Source organism: Cryptomeria japonica, unplaced genomic scaffold, assembly GCF_030272615.1.
Source record: "Cryptomeria japonica unplaced genomic scaffold, Sugi_1.0 HiC_scaffold_332, whole genome shotgun sequence".
Classification (NCBI taxonomy): domain Eukaryota; kingdom Viridiplantae; phylum Streptophyta; class Pinopsida; order Cupressales; family Cupressaceae; genus Cryptomeria; species Cryptomeria japonica.
In genome coordinates this window covers 45,125-64,955 of record NW_026729154.1, presented here as the reverse complement: position 1 = coordinate 64,955, position 19,831 = coordinate 45,125, and the positions used below count along the sequence as shown (strand labels likewise).

The window sequence follows — 19,831 nt, the reverse complement described above, 5'->3', positions numbered from 1 at the left end:
GCAATGCAGACATTTTATGGCCGCCTCGTGCTGCCACTTTTGGCATTGTGGTTCACTATTCAATTTGTTTCAGCGAAACATGCTGTGATCACACGGCGCTACAATTTCACTGTGGGTTATATAATTCTATGGAATGAGTTGAATGTTTTATTGTTTAGGAAAGTATTAAATTTTTACAGATAGCCGTGATTGATTCTTTGTTCTAAATATCCACAGATCCAAATGACGAATGTGACTCGTCTTTGCACCACGAAAGCTCTCTTGACTGTCAACGGGCAATATCCGGGGCCTCCAGTAGTTGCTCGAGAAGGAGATCGCGTGGTTATCAAAGTAACAAATAATGTTAAAAACAATATTAGCATACATTGGTATCTCTTCTGCTCCCGCTACTCAGTTATTTACTTAATAAAAATAATATTATATGCTGATGTCCCTTTAGTGGGTGCACCTAATGAATTCCTATGAATCGCTCAGGCATGGAATTCGGCAGCTTAGATCTGGATGGGCGGATGGTCCTGCTTATGTCACTCAGTGTCCAATTCAAACCGGGCAAAGTTATGTGTACAAGTTTATTGTCAAAAGGCAGAGAGGAACACTGTGGTGGCATGCCCACATCTCATGGTTGCGAGCAAGCATACATGGGCCCATTATCATCTATCCCAAGAAGAATGCTTCTTACCCATTCCCTCGCCCACACCAGGAAGTGCCTATTGTTTTCGGTATGCCCTTCAGTACTCGTTGATAATGTGTTGCCATTGTACGTACATAGTCCTAAATTTACAATGAAAATACTGCTGTTGATAATGTGTTGCAAATTGCAGGGGAGTGGTGGAATGCAGACACTGAGACTGTTATCAATCAAGCAATGCAAAGTGGTGCGCAAGCTAATGTGTCAGATGCATATACCATCAACGGGCTCCCTGGACTTATGTATAACTGCTCTACCAACGGTGAGGGCGGGGTATTAAAATGGATGAAACATAACTAGACTGGTCGCTATTGTTCATTTGTTTAAATGTAAATGTAACAAAGGTTTCCTGTGTTGTGTAATGCAGATACATTCAGGCTCAAAGTGAACCCTGGGAAAACTTACCTACTGCGTATAGTTAATGCTGCACTCAATAGTGACCTGTTTTTCGCAATAGCCAACCACACATTGACTGTGGTAGAAGCGGATGCTGTGTATGTCAAGCCTTTTCAAACCAATGTTATTCTCATCACTCCCGGTCAGACTACCAACGTCCTCTTGACAGCTATGTCTCAGCCACCCAATGCCACATTCCTCATGTTAGCAGGCCCATTCGCTACGGGAACAGCAGCTTTTGATAACTCAACCAGTGCTGGAATTTTAGAGTATGTAACTTCCAATGCGACAGCAGTTAATTCATCCTCATCCTCTCTTCCTATGATGAAACCGACGCTTCCAGCCCCCAACGATACCTCCTTTGCCGCCAATTTTAGCCAAAAGATGAGAAGCTTGGGCAATCCGAAATTTCCTGCAGCAGCTGTCCCTCAGAAGATGGATAAACAGTTCCTATTCACAGTCGGGTTGGGGCTAAATCCGTGTCCCCAAGGACAGACATGTCAAGGCCCCAACGGTACCAAATTTGCAGCCTCCATTAACAACATATCCTTCATTCTTCCCACCACCGCTCTTCTTCAAGCATACTACTTTAATCAGTCCAATGGAGTTTACAATACCACTTTCCCTGACAATCCGCCATTTCCTTTCAACTACACCGGCACGCCGCCTAACAACACACAGACCCTCAACGACACCAGAGTCGAAGTGCTTCCCTTTAACACTAGCGTACAGCTAGTTCTGCAGGACACCAGCATTGCGACCTTCGAGAGCCATCCTCTGCATCTGCACGGCTTCAACTTCTTCATAGTGGGTCAGGGTATGGGAAACTACAATGCAAGCACTGACCCATCTAACTTTAATCTGGTGGATCCTCCGGAGAGAAACACAGTTGGAGTTCCCAGTGGAGGTTGGGTGGCTCTCAGATTCCTAGCTGATAATCCAGGTATTAATATCATTACGTAATGTTAGCTTCAATCGCTCATCTGGTTCAAAGATTTGTGCTTCTTTCGTATAAACATATATCCGATTGTATGTATGTTTTTTGCAGGAGTGTGGTTCATGCATTGTCATCTCGAGCTGCATACCAGCTGGGGATTGAAGATGGCGTGGGTTGTTTTAAATGGAAATGGTGGCAGATCTCAATCTCTTCTTCCTCCTCCCAAAGATCTTCCCCCCTGTTGATCATTCATCCTTCAATTAGACTATTCAATTTGTGCTTCCTAAAATCTGACTGCATCCAATCGTGTGCTGGTCCAAAGTAGTTTGCAAACGATCGATAAAGAGAAACATATCAGTATATTTGTGTATCAATAAGTATGCTTTGGAATATATCAGTGATGAGACCTTGGTTGAATTACTATGACAGAGACATCTCCACATGGACCTTTCAAAAGTGAAAGTGCGAAGGTAGAATTAAAATTACAAGTTTTGCAGAGAATTTCTAACAGTAAGATTCACATTTCCTTATAATATACTTATTTATTGTTGTTTTATATGGTTGAGATTTTCAGCAGTATATTTCTTCATTCGAATACTTAATTGAAAATAATGTTGTTCTGTGACAGATAATTTAATCTTAAATATTATCTTCATTTTTCAACATCTAAATAGTCAATTAATAAATAAGAAAAAATGTATAATGAATCATTAGAAAAATTACAATTTTGTTATTGACAATTTAGTCTATTTTGAAATATAGTAAGATTTATAAGAAACTTTTAAAAACACATTGATATCTATCGTTTGTAACCTTTTTCTCATGATTTCTGTCAGATTGTTATCTGATACTACCTCATTTTGTACTAGGACTAGCACTTTTCTGAATTAGTTTTTAAGTGCATTATAAAAAGTTAAATTTAATTAAATAATTGGATTAAGGCATACTTATAGATATGTAAATGAAAGATCTGTCTTTGTTTTATTTAATCTCAATTATAATACCACTTCTCCTCCTTCTATGCATAGAATCTATCTAGATTTGCATCAACATATTTGATGTGATTAATGATGACTCATATCTTCAATACTAAATATGAAATATATGGAAATTATTCAATTCATTGTGAAAAAATATATTTTCTCAATAATCTCTCTATATTTGAACATTTATTCATTCCCTTAATTAGAGCTTCTATCAAACGGAGGGGGTGGGGGCTTTGTGGTGTAGAGCTCCGAGATGGGCATTCATTATGTCGAATCTCTTCTAGATAAAAACTACATTCTTGGAATTTAGTTTCTCCCCCCCACACATGCACATAATTGCACTTGCTTGTATTGATATGCTACATGCATATGATTTAATTTGTTTTTATAATTTAACTCAATTCCTATATAATTTGAATTGTAATCTTATAAGTACCATTGAAACTTTAATATGTTTTCAGTATATGATACATAATGCACGTGTGACATATAAATGATTTAACAACAATATAACACAAATATAGCTAGCTACAACATATAATTGATGTATATCATTGTTAAGGTGTATACCTATTGATATCAATTGATATTCATATGGTTTTCATTTATCACATAAAACTTTATAGACATTTTTATTGTCAGTGCACATACCACTATTACAGCCGCGTCAATTGATATTGACTTATTTCATGGAATCGATGATGACTTACATCTTCAGTATTGAATATTTAATGTATGGGAATTATTCAGTTCATTGCGAAATAATCTATACTACCAATAATGTGGCTATGTTTTCATATTTTGTTTCTCTTAATTAAAGCTTCATAAAGTGGAGGGGGTTTCGGGCTTTGTGGTGTGGAGTTTTGAGATGGGGTTTGGCTCTATAGAATCTCTTCTAGTTAAGAAAACATATTATTGGAATAAATGCACACACACACACAAATAACTACTTGCTTGTATTGAAATTCTACATACATATAATTTAAATCAATTCATACATAATATGAATTATAATCCAAGGACCATTGAAATTGAAATATGCTTTCACTACATAATAAATAAAGCATATGTTACATATAAATGTTTTAACAATTATATCAAACACAAATTGATGCAGGGGCATCTGGGAGGGGGCACAAATAGCTTGCACCAAACCTCAATTTTGAAATATTAAAATGAGGATTTTCATTTCTTATCTTTATTTTGATAAATTTTAGCTTATAAGTTTGTAAGTGTTTTATTTGAGTAATTAAATTCTTTGAAGAAAATTAACAACACTAACAAAGCTAAGGAGAGTCAAATATGAGGTGAAATGAACAAACAATAAGAAATATTGTCCAAGTAAGTTTAAAGTGATAGGTAGTTTAAATAAAATAATTGAAACATATTGCAGGCATATCAATCAGTGTGGGATGGAGGCGTGGCGAAGAGGTGTCTGGGGTAAATGAAGAGTTTGGATGTTAAACAAAAAAAAACTAGAATAAGAATGAAGGCGTGGGGCCACATGTGGATTTGAAAAGATGGGAAATAATTATTATGTAAAATAAAACAAAATAGAAATCCGAAAAAGAAGAGAGGGTGCGCCAAAATGATTGAGAAAAACTGAAAGGTGAAAAGGGATTTATGAGTAAGGAAAAATAATAACATTGTGTGGGAAGATCAACATATTTTTAATTACAAAGGGAAGGAGAGTGTGTAGAGTAGAAGACATCAAACCTATGAGATTCAAAAACAAAGGGATAGCCAGAAAAGCGTGTGGAGGAAATAAAGAACAGATGATAAGAAATTGATGCCCAGTGCATGAATACAGACAGGGTAGAGATCATGGAAAAGGATATGAAGCATGGACAAGGAAAACCAGAAATAGATGAGCCTGCTAGGGTTGTGTGGTAAATGGATTGAGAAGATAGATGCAGTAGTGATTTAGAACAAAGCATGTAAGAGACACGACTTGTTAACAAAGACAAAGTGAAAAAAGGAAAAAAATAGAGATTCATTTCTACATCTGTAACTATTTTTCTCCTAGTCAATAATGTTTGTAATTTTCATTTAAAATTTTGTGTTGATTATTAATTAATTTTTTTTTTTGACACTATAGTGATATTGGATAGAGCCCTAATTACCCATTACTGTTTTGTTTTGTACTCGTGGTCCCTTTAGTTGATCTTTCGTATTGGATTTGATCACTTCCCCATCTCTCTTGCTTGATTGTCTTGGAAGGAAATTCTTTTTTCCTTTCACTTTGAGAAAATGTGGCTCAAGCAACCTAACCTGTTCTATAGAATTAGAAAATGATGGAATGTCAGGACTAACAATACGACTATGTTTTGAGTTTCTAAAAAAATGAGATTGGTCAAAGCTAAGGTTATTATTTTGAATGATACTTGTTTTGTTCATATCTTTTCTGAGAAGAAAATCATTTAAAGGGATCTCAAGGTTGTGTAAGATTCCATTCAAAAAAGATGGTTAAAGTTGCAGTATCCTAGACTAGAAAAATTCCTTGCTGGCTTGTCTCCATAACCTCATTTCAAAGGAGGAAGAATTATGCTAACAAATATAGAGAGATCTCTATAGTTGCGATGCGAGGATAAGAATAGTATATTTTTTCATCTTTCCACTCTTAAAAATAAGGCTTCTAATTGGATCTCGTCCACCAATGAGAACTGTGCGCTATTGGATTTGGAAAAGCACATTAATGTGGCAGTTGCTAGTTTTTTCTCCAATCGCCTCTTTGAGGAAGGATTGCCTCTGAGTGGTGATGTGGAGAATTTTTTTGGATGTTATACCTAATGTTATTAAAGATGATACTAATAGAATTCTCAATTCCATCCCCTTTGATGATAAAATTAAAAATATGGTGTTCTCTTTTGAATATAACAAGGCTTGGGTCCAGATGCTTTTCCTTTTTTCTACTTCCAATGTTTCTGGGAGATTGTGGAAAAAGATATTTATGATCCAGCTAAGGAATTTTTTGGTTGTAGAAGGATTCTCAAGGAACTCAATGCCGATTTAATTGTTCTTGTCCCTAGTTTCATGGGGGCTAATTATTTTGATACTTTCAGATAGACTAGTCTCTACAACTCTATTTATAAAATATTTTTCAAAATTATGGCTTTAAGATTGTAGCTGGTCCTCTCAATGATTATTTCTCCTAAGAAAAATGTTTTTTTTTCATAGGAGGAAAATTATTGATTCTATTGCAATTTTTTACGAGAACAGTCACTCATTGAGATGCAAAACGAGAGTAGGGATTCTCCTCAAGCTTGATCTTATGAAGGCTTATGACCGTGTGAGTTGGGGTTTTCTTATTAAAGTTCTTAAAGATTTTGGTTTTAGAGATATTTTTTTGGAGATTTCTTGGCAATTTGTTTCGCTTCCTACCTTTTAGGTGGTGATTAATTACTCCCCCTCTAGTTTATTCAATAGTTATAAGGGTATCGAATAGGGGGATCTAATTTCCTCTTTTCTCTTTATTATTATGGTTGAAGCCTTGAGCTGTTTCATTTTTAAAGTTGTAGTTGTTGGTTTGCTTAGAGGTTTATCCCCCTCCTCTTCTAATCTGGTTTGTTCACACCAACAAAGGGATGCTGTAGACAGATACAACAAAGCTCAACAACAGAAAAGCCAAAAAACATCTGAGAAGGTTTGTACATTACTTCTCTTGTGGCACAAGAGGCTACAAGACACAGGGCACCCAAAATGAAACAATCATGAGCCAAACACAAAAGAGCGACAATGCAAACAAGGCCGGCCAAATCAACAGATCTAAACCACCTTATAGATCTGAGAAATCGAAAATGAGGGTTTAACTAGCACCCCAACCCACACATTTGGGTTTTACCAGGCTCCCTTAACCTATAGCAGAGTCTCCAGATCACTAACAGCAAAACCTAAGCCTAATCGAAAACACAAACTGGCCAAATTGGGCCATTGAAAACTACCAGCATCCAGCCTATCCATTAAAAAAGAAAAATACCAAGGGTTTTTCTAGGCTCCCTCAACCTTGAGGATGGGTTTTAAGAGGCTCCAAGAACCAGACACGGTACTACTAGCATCCATCCAGCCCTTGAACGAATGAAAAACAATAGGTTTTTCCTAGGCTCCCTCAACCTTAAAAATGGGTTTTACACAGATCCCACAACCAGACAAGACCCAGATCATAGTAAAACAACCAGAAAAAAAAAATGGGAAATAGGGTTTTTAAAAGGCACTCTAAAGCTTTTAAAGGAAAGACCAAGAGGGTTTTTACAGGCTCCCTCAACCCGTAAAGCAACTTGTGAAGATGGGTTAAGAAAGGAAACCCAAACCCAACTATGACGGTCACCATGGAAGGATTGGCAGACACCCACAACCAGCAACACGAGCATCATTAGGATTCAAAAAGCTCCCTCACCCCTTCTCTCCACCTCAATAGGAGAAAGAGCCACCTCTATAGGCAAGAGTGGAAAGAAAGCCAACCATCCACAAAGTCCATTTGCAGCCCGCAGAAGTTGAAGCACTCCCTCATACCTTGTCTCCACCTCAAAAGGAGAGAGAGCTACCTCAATCAGACATCGAGGAGAGTAGACCCACTGCCTAAGCAATCCTTGTAGCACCCAACATACAAGAAGCCCCTCCACCTCAGTAGGAGGGCAACCCAAAGACAACAGAGAACCGGGAAAATAGGGGAGAGCAGAAGAGACTCACAACAAGGATGAGACAAGGAAATAAACAAGGGTCTACTCACACCGAAAAGAAAAGAAAACTCCCACCAAAATGATTGCACAAAGCCAAGCTCTCGCAAGTCCTTGGATCGAACACCCAACTACGGGTGAGGGTTCTCAATGTGATCCAAGGAAAGAAAGTGAGAGAAAGAATAGGGAGGGAGAATAGAAACAACCACCAGCGCTGTCAAAAACAATAATAACAACCTCCCATCTTGGCTCATCACAGACCAAGCCCACCCTTACCATCACACACGATAGAGCAGTAAACCTTGGAGCAAAAAAATAGACATGAGAGAATCGGTAGCTCCCACAAGCTTGAGAATGGGTTTTAAGAGGATCCCACAACTTGATAGCGTACTACTAGCATCCAGCCAACCCCTGAATGAAAGAAAAACAATACGTTTTTTCCAGGCTCCCTCAACCTTAAAAATGGGTTTTACACGGATCCAACAACCAGACAGGAACCAGATCACAATAAAACAACCTGAAAACAACAATCTGGGAAACGGGGTTTTTAAAAGCACCCTAAACATTTTAAAGGAAAGAACAAGAGGGTTTTTATAGGCTCCCTCAACCCACAAAGCAACTTATGAAGCTGGGTTAATAAAGGAAACCCAAACCCAACTGTGACGGTCACCATGGAAGGATTGACAGGCACCCACAACTAGCAACACGAGCATCAATAGGATTCAAAAAGCTCCCTCACCCCTTCTCTCCACCTCAATAGGAGAAAGAGCCACCTCTATAGGCAAGAGTGGAAATCAAGCCAACCATACACAAAGTCCATTCGCAGTTCGCAGAAGCTGAACCACTCCCTGATACCTTGTCTCCACCTCAAAAGGAGAAAGAGGCACCTCAATAGGACACTGAGGAGAGAAGACCCACTGCTTAAGCAATCCTTGCACAACCCAACACACAAGCAACCCCTCCACCTCAATAGTAGGGCAACCCAAAGCCAACGGAGAACCAAGAAAAGAGGGAAGAGTAGAAGAGACTCACAACCAGGATGAGACAAGGAAATAAACAAGGGTCTGGTCACACCCAAAAGAAAAAAAACTCCCACCAAAATGACTGCACAAAGCCAAGCTCTAGCAATTTCCTGGATCGAACACCCAACTACCGGTGAGGGTTCTCAATGAGATCCAAGGAAAGAAAGGGAGAAAAAGAACAGGGAGGGAGAATAGAAACAACTACTAGCGCTGTTCAAAAAAATAATAACAACTTCCCATCCTGGTTCATCACAGACCAAGCCCACACTTACCATCACGCACGATAGAGTAGCAAACCTGGGAGCAAAAAAAAAGACATGAGAGAATCTACAACTCCCACAACATCCTCCCAACACCACCCAAAGGCCACCACCACTCCAGATCCATAGGAAAGAATTGCAACTACCGCCATAGGGCACAAAGAAGGTGAAAAAACACGGAGACCCGCTATGTTAAGGAGAAACCAGTCCATGCCCATCATAACACCTGCCTAGCCAAAAACAAAATGAACCACCCAAAACAACGACCCATTTGGCATAGCAAGCCCTGCGACCAACCACTCCTTGCTGCCTTCATCGTCATAAGAGTTAGTGTCCTCGTCCTCCCCTACACATGCCCTACCGCCCCCACAATCACTTCTCCCACCTTCGCTTATTTCAAAGTTTATTTCATATGCCCTCCACATTAATAATTTGTTGATAATACTTTGATTTTGAGATACTCTTGAATTAGAGAAGTAAGATCTTTGAAGCCTATATTGTTAGGTATGAATCTAACTCGAGTCAAAAAGTTAGTTTTGAGAAGAGCTCTTTATTCTTATTTAACACTCCTATTCTTAGACAGAGAAGAATTGTTGATATTTTGGGTTGTAAAATTGAGGATCTTCCTACAACTTATCTTGGTCTCCCGCTTCATAGTAATGTGATTCATAATTTATTTTGGAATGGGTTGATTGATAGATTCAATTCAAAACTTGTTAGATGGAAAGTTATGCATCTTAGTCAAGCGAGTAAAGTTCAAATGATCAAGGATTTGATTTAGAATATTTTGGTGTATGCTATGAACCTTTTTAAAACTCCCTCAATTTTTTATGAAAGAATTGAAAATATTTAGAAATGCTTTCTCTTGTTTGTCACAGAAGATAGTAAATGTATTCATTTGGCTTCTTGGACCAAGTTTGCTTGCCTTATAAATCTAGTGGTTTGAGTATCAAAAAGCTTGAGGATTTCAATGTTGCTTTGTCAGCTAAGTAATTACAAAGACTTTTCTTTGGAGATTTGGATTGGTGTAAGATTATAGCTGTAAATATGCCCAGGCCATGCCTGGTTTGGGGCAACTCTTGGAGGCTCTTTCTCACCCTACTAAGATGGTGCTTTGGAATAATTTGATCAAGGCCATATGTATTCTCTCTGAGGGTATTAGATGGATTCTAGGGAATGGATGGAGCATTGAATTTTTATATGATTGGTGGATTGGAGATTCCCCTATTTTCGAGGTCCCTTCCTTTAGACCAATTAGGGAGGCTTTCTTGGCCCAATTTGGTGATAAGATGGTGCATTACTTTACTAATGATAGTCGAAGGAACCTTAGTGATTGATCGAGGTCTAGGTGAGCTCCAATTTTTTGAGCTTCTAGCATATTCCTTTCATGGCTTCTTTTCTAGATCATATTATTTGGGGGCCTCCACCCTTTGGATTTTTTTTTTCCACCTTAGCCTTTTCCCTTCCCTATCATCCTAAGTTGACCTTTTCTCTATGGGATTTTCAATCTGGAATTGTAAGTTGATTCTTAAGATTAACATCTTTTTCTGGTTCTTGATTCAAACTAAGATTCTTACTTTGGATAACCTTTGTAAGCATGGTATTTTTCCTGTTAATAAATGCCTTCTTTGTTATTTGCATAAATAGAGAGTGTCAATTATCATTTTATGGAGTGTTGTTTTACCAGATAATTTTGGTCTCTTATCTTGGCCACCTAGAATTTTAATTGGGTCTTCCTTTCCTCTGTCGGGGAGATGTGGTCTCACTGGTCCCCTCCTTCTCTTAATCTATCTTTGAATTTACTTTGGTCTTTGATTATGCCTCATGTGTCTATGTAGATCTGAAAACAAGAGAAACAACTGTGTCTTTAGGGATGTACTTCTCCCTTTTAAGGTGGTGTTTTAGAGGATTCGTACAGTTGTAAAGGATAATTTCTAGATTGTACTTAAGGATGTTAATCTTGGCTTGCCTCCTATATATATTAATGCTTCAGATCAGTAGTCTCCTATTAATTGGGGTTCAAATTTTGATATTTCTAGAACTTTGGGAAATGTTAAAACCTCTAGAACTAATGTTAAATGGTCTACTCCATTTTTTGATTCGGTGAAGGTTAATTTTGACGGGGCAGCTAAGGGGAATCCTGGGCCAACTAGTTGTGGGGTGTGCTGAGTGATGATTATGGCAGGCTCCTTTTGCAAATGGCACTCCCTTTGGGAATCAAGTCCAACCACCTGGCTGAAGCCTCATCTATTTTTAATTCCTTCAAGTTAGCTCTTGATCTTGGTTCTTGGAAGGTTTAGATTGAGGATGATTCACTCAACATAATTAATTGTTTAAACTTATTACATACTTCAAGTTGTTCCATTAAATATTTGGTGAAGGTTGTGTTAAACATTATCAAGGATTTTGATAGTTTGTATATTTATGATATTTTTAGGGAAGGTAATTCTCTTGCGGATGCTTTTGAAAATATTGGTGCATTCCAAAGACAAGGATTTTATTGGAATGGGATTGACCCTCTTCCCCCTAACATTGAGGACAATATGAAACTTGATATTCGTTGCAAATGTGATGATGATGATTATCACTGGTTGTCATTTCAAAGTCAACATAATGGTTGTCATTGATGTCCTTGGTGTTGGTGATCCAGTTGATGTGTTCTTGGAACGTTTGGTGCTATAAAAGTTGTGTTTTAGCATGGGTTAATTGAGTTGATGGCAATCTGGATAGTTTTATCTATTGGATATGGTGTTGATTCATTGTATTCATGTGTATCTTGATTCCATTCTTTTTTTTTACTGGGCAATGATTTTTGGAGATAGATTAAGTCCAGAATTCGAGGTTTGGTGTAGCGTATGAGCCATGATTTGGTTCTGGAATTTGTAATGGATGTAACATGTTGATATGATCATTATTGTTCATTGTGGTATCATCTAATTCTCATTCCTTCCCACCATAAGAATGTTTAGCGTTGACCTATTTTAGATCTCACTCTTGGCCAACTAAGAAGATTATGTTTCTTGGAGATAATATATATATATATATATATATATATATATATATGAGGAAGATTTGAATGAATTTATATAAAAAAATATGGTATTATTATTGAAGATATGCGAGATTGAAAAGGAAAGATCTGATAGTTGGAAATGGGTGAGAGTGCATTGGTATTGAGGTATCAGAAGCAGTCCAGTCTTGCAGATTGAGATTCAGTGGTGGATTCTTTCTTTTCTAAATTATTCCTTTATTTCTTCGATAGTGAGCCTTTTTCTGGGTAGTGTTCTCTCTCATAGTGAGGATCCTAGCAGTGAGCCACCCTTTGTAAAAATCACCTTAACCCGTGTCACCTTAACCCGTGTTTTATATTGAGAACTAACATTCTCTATGGTTTTTCCCTTCTTGGGTTTTCCACGTTATATCTGGTGTTCATTGTGTGATCTATTGTATGTTTATATGTTCATGCTATATTTTTCTTAAATAATTTTATTGGTCACTATAGATATGCAAAAGGGTTAGAAGAAATTGATTTAATTTTTTCATCTAATTCATTCCCCCTATCAGTTGCTCGGATATTCAACTATTGGTATCAGAGATTTGGTTACTTGGAGAAGAGCTTATCTGCTTGAGGTAGATCTTGATCCAATGGCACATAAATTGACTATTCCTATTTTTGAAGGATCCGAATATAGTTTTTGGAAATTAAAGATTAGAGGCTACCTGATCTCTTTGGGATACAACACTTGGAAAGCAGTGGAAACTTAGTATATTCAATCGGAAAATGGTCTTAGTACTCTAGATAAGGTTCAAGCTTATGAAGTGAATGAAAAGGCACGGTATGCTATGTTTAGTGCTTTATCAAAGATTGAATTGACAATGATTATTTCATTGAATACTACTCATGAGGTTTGGAAAAAGTTGAGAGATATCTATGAAGGAAGTGACAGAGTTAAATTATCAAAGAAGATAAAAACTAATCACAGATATGAGAACTTGAAAATGGAAGAAGGAGAAGATATAACAACCGATTTTTATAAGGTTGATAGTGCGGTAAATGAAATCAGAGAACTTGGTGTCAGCTTGTTGGATGAATACATAATTGAGAAGATTCTAATGTCCCTACCAGAAAGCTACAATGATAAGATCTTGACTAATGAAGAAACCTATGATCGGAAGAAATTTACAAGAGTGAAGCCTTATGGTACTCTATTAGGATTTGAGAGAGGTAAGCTTGGAAAACACAAAGCTAAGATCGAGTCTACCTTCAAAGCATCTAACGAAGATCCAGAAGATGAAATTTTAGATGAGACGAAAGCAAGCTTTGTGAGAAAACTGAAGAGAGACACCGACAAATACAAAGGTATGTTACCTTTTAAATGCTTTAGATGTGAAAAGATTGGTCACATTGCTACTAGATGTTCGGGAAAAGGTTCAAGACAAAGGTCTAGAGAAGGTAAAGGAAAATTTAATAAGAGAGCCTATTATGTCAAAGATGATGTTGGTATTTTAGATGATGATTTAAATTATGAAGATGGTGATTGCTTGTTTTGGTAAAAAGAGATGTAACAAAGATTGATATTCCTAAGGTGGTTGCTACTGTTGTACATGTTAGAAGAGATAGAAATGAATGATTGATTTATAGTGGATGCTGAAATCATATGACTCATGACTAAAGTAAGTTTGTGAAACTTGAAAAGTACGATGGTAGTTTTGTTAGGTTCAGAGATGATCAAACAACACAAATTGTGGGATTGGTTCTATTTCTTTTGATGGAAAGAACAATACTGATAATGTTTACTATGTTAATGGTTTTCATCTTAATATTTTGAGTGTTGGACAAATGTGTGAAAATGGTTACAACATTGTTTTTCAAGATGATGGTTGTGAGATCTAGAAAGAATCTGAAATTGTTATTGTAGCAGGGAAAAAGATTGGTGGAACATGTATTTCTTGGAAGGAGATGCAAACAATTGTTTGTTATCTTAGATCAATGATATCTGACTCTGGCACCAAAGGACATGTCATATCAATTTTGACAACTTGGTGAAGATTAGCTCATCAAGTGTAGTGAGAGATTTACCGAGTTCGACCAAACCAACAAAATTTGTAGAGAATGTAAACTTTGAAGTAGATGAAAGGAAAATACAAAATAATTTAGAGCACTTGTCCACTAGGTTGTTGAATTTAGTGCACACAAAACTATGCGGTCCGACCAAAACAAGAAGTATACAAGGTGAGAAGCATTTCATGTTGTTGATTGATGATTATTCTAGAATTTCATGGTTTGCATTTTTGAGAGAGAAGCTAGAAGCATTAGAGAAATTCAAGATATTTAAGGCTCAAGTTGAAAATGAAGTTGATAGAAAAATTAAGTGTTTGAGGTCTAATAGAGGAGGAGAATTTAATTCGGAAGAGTTCAACAACTTTTGTGAGAGACATGGTATTAGAAAATAGTCATCTTCCCCTAGAACACTGCAACAGAATGGTGTAGTGGAAAGGATGAACCAAATAATTCAAGATGCAACCAAAATAGTGATCAACAGAGAAGTCTACTGGAGAGAAGCATTTCATACTATAGTCTACAATCCTAACGTAATTTTATATAAGAAAATACATGGAAATACATCTTATGAGCTATGACATGGTAGAAAGTCGACAGTGAAATATTTTAAGGTATTTGGAAGAAACTGCTACATCCGGAGAGATGAAGATAATCTTGGAAAATTTGACAATAGAGAAGATGAAGGCATATTCCTAGGATATTCAACAAAGAGGAAAGCATATCAGCGTTGTAATATAAGGCTAAACAAGATTGTTGAAAGTGAAAATGCGAAGGTTGATGAATACATTTCTAAAGAGTCTGACAAATTGGTAGGTTATGAGTCTGATGAATCGACCGACAGAAAAAGTGGAGAGAAGATCGAAGAAGGAGAAGAAGAAAAGAAAGATTAGGAAGCTTCAACTTCTACATCTAAGACATTGAGATATGTTTAGAAGAATCATTTAGTGGACCGTTTTTTCAGAGATACAAACAAAGGAATTATCACAAGAAGCAAAGCAGCTCAAGAACAAGTTTTGTTATGTTAACTTTTAGAGATTGAATTGAAAACAACAGAAGAAGCTTGCAATTATCAGAATTGGATGAAGGTAATGATAGAAGAGTTGGACACAATTGAGAATAATTCAACATGGGAACTAGTTAATAAAATGACATATAAGAATGTGATTGGAACAAAGTGGGTATTCTAGAACAAGCTCAATGAAGCTGGAAATGTTATGAGAAATAAAGAAATATTGGTTTGTAAAGGTTACACTTTGATTGAAGAGATTAATTTTGACGAGACATATGGCCTGGTTGCTCGGATGGAGGAAATTAGGATGCTTTTGGCTTTTGTAGCTTATAAGGATTTCAAGGTTTATCAGATGGATGTGAAATCAACATTTTTGATGTCCTTGGTGTTGGTGATCCAAAAGATGAACTCCTGAAACCTTTGGTACTCTGGAAGTTATGTTTCAACATGGGTTAATTGAGTTGATCTGTCAATCTAGATATTTTTGTCTATTAGATATGGTGTTGATTAATTGTATTCATGTGTATCTTGATTCCATTCTTATTTTCATTGTATTGGGCAATGATTTTTGGGTCTGGATTAAGTCTAGAATTTGAGGTTGTGTAGCAGCTTTGGTGTAGTGTAAGTCATGTTTCGGGTCCAAAATTTATAATGGATGTAACATTTTGATCTGACAATTGTTCTCCATTGTGGTATGGTTTACTTCTGATTCCTTCCCACCACAATAAGGTTTAGTGTTGACCTATTTTAGAACTCTCTCTTGGCCGATTTAGAAGATTATGTTTCCCTGAGACAATATATATATGTATATATATGTATATATATACATATATATGTATATATATACATATATATGTATATATATACATATATATGTATATATATATACATAGATATACATATATATACATACATATATATATGTATCTATACATGTATATATACATGTATACATGTATACATATATACATGTGTAAATGTATATATACATGTATAGATATATGTATACATGTATACATGTATATATACATGTATAGATACATATATATATATATATATATATACATATATACATATATATATATACATGTATATATGTATACATGTATATATGTAGATATATATACATGTATATATATACATGTATATACATGTATATATATACATGTATATACATGTATATATATACATGTATATACATATATACATGTATATATATATACATATATACATGTATATATGTATTTATATAAAAGAAAGATCTAAATGAATTTATATAGAAAAAGTGTCGCATTTCTATTGAATGCGATATTGGAAAGGAAAGATCTGATTTTTGGCAATATGTGAGAGTGCATTGGTACTGAGCTACCAGAAGTAGTCTGGTGTTTCAGATTGAGATTCAATGGTGGATTCTTTCTTTTCATTTTTTGTTTCTTCAGTAGTCGACCTTTTTTCTGGGCAATGAGCCCTCTTGAAGTGAGTATTCTAACAATGAGAAACCCTTTGTAAAAATTACCTTAACTGGTGTCACCTAAACCAATATTTTATATTGAGAACTAACATTCTCTGTGATTTTTCGCTTTCTGGGTTTTCCACATCATATCTAGTGTTCATTGTGTGATTTGTTGTATGTTTATGTTTTCATGCTATATCTATCTTAATTAATTCTATTGGTTACTCCAGATGTGCAAAAGGGTTACATGAAATTGATTTATGTTTTTCAACTAATTCAAGCCCCTCTCAGTTGCCTGGATATTTAACAATATTAACCACCTTGGTTAACTTGTTTTTGTCTATGTGGGTGATTATATTTTTCAACCTATCCTTTCTTCATTATTTGATATGTTTTAATGATGATAGTTAGGTATTTTTCCCCCTTGGTGCTCACTAGCTAACTATTTCCAGTTGGATTGTGGGTGATATTAGTACCCAGTTTCTTGGTTTTTAGATTTCCTTATTTCAAATAGCGCTTTTAAGGGCTTCAATTGAGACTATGTTGTTGGGTGGTCAATTGTGGGGTAGGCATTTCTTTGTTATTTTATGTGTGGGCTCCATCATGGCGGGGGACATACATCAATAGGAGTCCATTTCCTCTGATGACATTCATGGTGGGGTTTTTAGGGCTTTGATTATGACTGTTGTTGGGGTAGGCATTTCTTTTTTATTTTATATGTGGGATCCATAATAGGAGGAGAGACATCAATAGGAGCGCATTTCCTCTGACGAAATGCACATAAAAGAGAAAAATTTGTGGATTTTTACTTAATGTGGGGTTACACCCTTTTTAGAGAATCCTCATGGCTTTGATCCAAAGGTAACAAAGATTTTTGGTAGATAATGGATGCACTTTATTTTTTTGAAATGACAATAAAAGCTCAGATTTCACAAAGGAGTTGATTGTGGAGCTTATTGGGCTGCCTATGGAAGGAACAAACAATTTCAAGGGCAAAATCTTCTGAGTCCATGGTGAAAACCTTTCTAAAATATGGAGAGGGGTTGAATCTTGTCAACAATTCAAACATTTCTTACCAAGTAGACACCCTTAAACCCCTTTGGGTGGGTGTGGCTAAGGTCCTTATACAATATTTTACCTTAGATGGGTGGTTTACCAAAATCTATGGTGGTCATTTTTCTCGGCTTAAACACTTTAGAAATAAGTTCTTCGTTTGTTTCCATTCTATCTCTTATCATCCTTGGAAGCCAATATTAAAGAACATAATAAGAAGCAAAGAAACCCTAATCTTCATGAGGGCTCGATCCTTCTAATTATGGAACAATTCAATGCCCTCCCATTTTCCTCTAAGTGAAAATATCAAGGTTATCCCCCTTTGCACTCGGTGAATAGGTGTCAAAGGAGGGTATGTAGAGAAATATAGGGGAATGTGATGATGATTCAGAGGATGAGGACTAGCAAACAAAGGATGAAACTTCCTCAAAGTAAAACAAGAATAATGTGTCAGAGGAGAAGAAAAAGAGAATCTCATTAAATTCAGTATAAAAAGAAAGATTTGTTAAATTAAATAATTTTACATGCATGATTCTCCTAGATGACTTGATGAGGAGTTAGATGCTGAGGAGGTTGACAAGAACCAAAATTTGGAAGGGGAGAATTTTTTGGGCGAAAGGGAGAATGTGATGGGTGGAGGAGAAGGCTTCTTGGGAGTTCCCCTTCCCCTTGATCTTTTAATTATGCTAATCAAGAGAGAATTAATAATCCTCCCTTTCCTAGGGATCTTTAAAAATAGTCCCCTTTCCTTGGAAGTGACCCTGGGAATCTAGCTATTTTTTGGGTATTAATAGGGATGCCATAGTAGACTAGTTTAGGATTTCCTAAGAGCCTTTTTTAGAAATCAATCAAGTTAATATCAACATCCAATCCATTAAAAGAAAAGTGGTTATTTTGGAGCAAGGTGATGGTCGATATTCGTTTAGGGATCCTGTTGACAATGTGATCTCTTATGAGGAAAAAGACAAAATGCTCTCTATCTTAGAAAACATGACCAAATATGTTGCTCACTTGAAGACTATGAAGGTAGACTTGGGCTATTGAAGCCAAGATGAAGAGAATTAATTATAACCTCACTAATCTATTAGCATGAGCCTTAAAACCATTCACAGCAATGTAGAAGGGGATAAAACTTTTGTGAATCAGTGGTAGACTATGTAGGCTTTGAAGTTTGGGGGCAACATTTCAATTAATATCAACCTAGTCGAGAAGAGTAACTAGAATAAGGATGATAGTGTAGGTCCATCATCTCAAACCCATGGACATCTCAAGAACGCTAGGGAGCTAAAGCAAACATAGAATTGCAAGATCTGATGAACATTACCCAAAATATGGAACAAATGAAAGTTGAGTTTGCTAAAGCCCTGAAGAATTTGTGTTAGGTTTTATATTTTCTTTTGTTGGCCTACTATTTTAGGGTTCTGTATTCTAGGTAATTTTTGTGTTGTTGTTTGGCTATGTGTTTTCCATTTGCAGCTCTTTGTACTCAGGGTTTTCAGATCCCTTCAAAACCATTTTTTCCTTAATAATAAACCATACCCAATTTGAAATTCTGTTTAGTAAGTTGGCATGCATCAAGTAGGATTAGAGGAAGTTCATTTGTGTCAAGAAGAAGACCTATAGGTAGCCAATATGACATATAGAAACAAGGGTTGAAGAGGAAGAAGACAAAGAGGCTTTGAGCTCGATATTACAGACATAGTTAGAGGTTTAATATGGAAAATGGACACATTGGAGATGTCTCAGAGAAGAGGAGCCCATATAGAGGACGTCAATGAAAATGTCAAAGAGTATACTGTTGAAGGGGGAGATAATGTGAATCAACTCAGGCTTGATCAAAGAGAGGAGATATTCATCAAGGCCATCACCTGGATTAATTTGAAGCTACAATTTAATCCTTCAAATTTTGAAGGAGGTTTAAATGAAAAGGAATTGCTAGATTAAGGAATTTATTGAATGTATGAAGCCTCCATTGTACTTCGGAATCTTCTTCAAATGCTCTTAGATATTTATCATGTTTAAAAAAGAGAGTGTAGAGGAGAGTATTTACTACCGTTGAGATGAAAATATCTTGTGTAGGAAACCAACCTTCGATACATCACTTAATTTTCACTCTCGTGAGCCAAGAAGATTGATATGGAAGAAAGGAAACAAACTAAACTATGTCTATAAACATAAAATACTACATAAGAAAGGAATATCAAATAGTCAAAATATTTTGATTATAGAAAAAGAAATCTCTATAAATGCATACTTTACCCATGAACTGGTGAAGCCTTAGCCTTGGATACC

General features: G+C 36.2%; 1 protein-coding gene across 1 annotated transcript; it reads left to right on the top strand.

Annotated features, from left to right (window-relative positions):
* LOC131870495 (laccase-4-like) lies at positions 1–2,266 on the top strand. Its single transcript, XM_059215890.1, has 6 exons — positions 1–111; positions 217–368; positions 475–719; positions 822–950; positions 1,056–2,027; positions 2,133–2,266. The coding sequence occupies exons 1-6, from the start codon at positions 4–6 to the stop codon at positions 2,264–2,266; spliced, it is 1,740 nt and encodes a 579-aa protein (XP_059071873.1). The 5' UTR covers positions 1–3.
* The last annotated feature ends 17,565 nt before the right edge of the window (positions 2,267–19,831 follow it).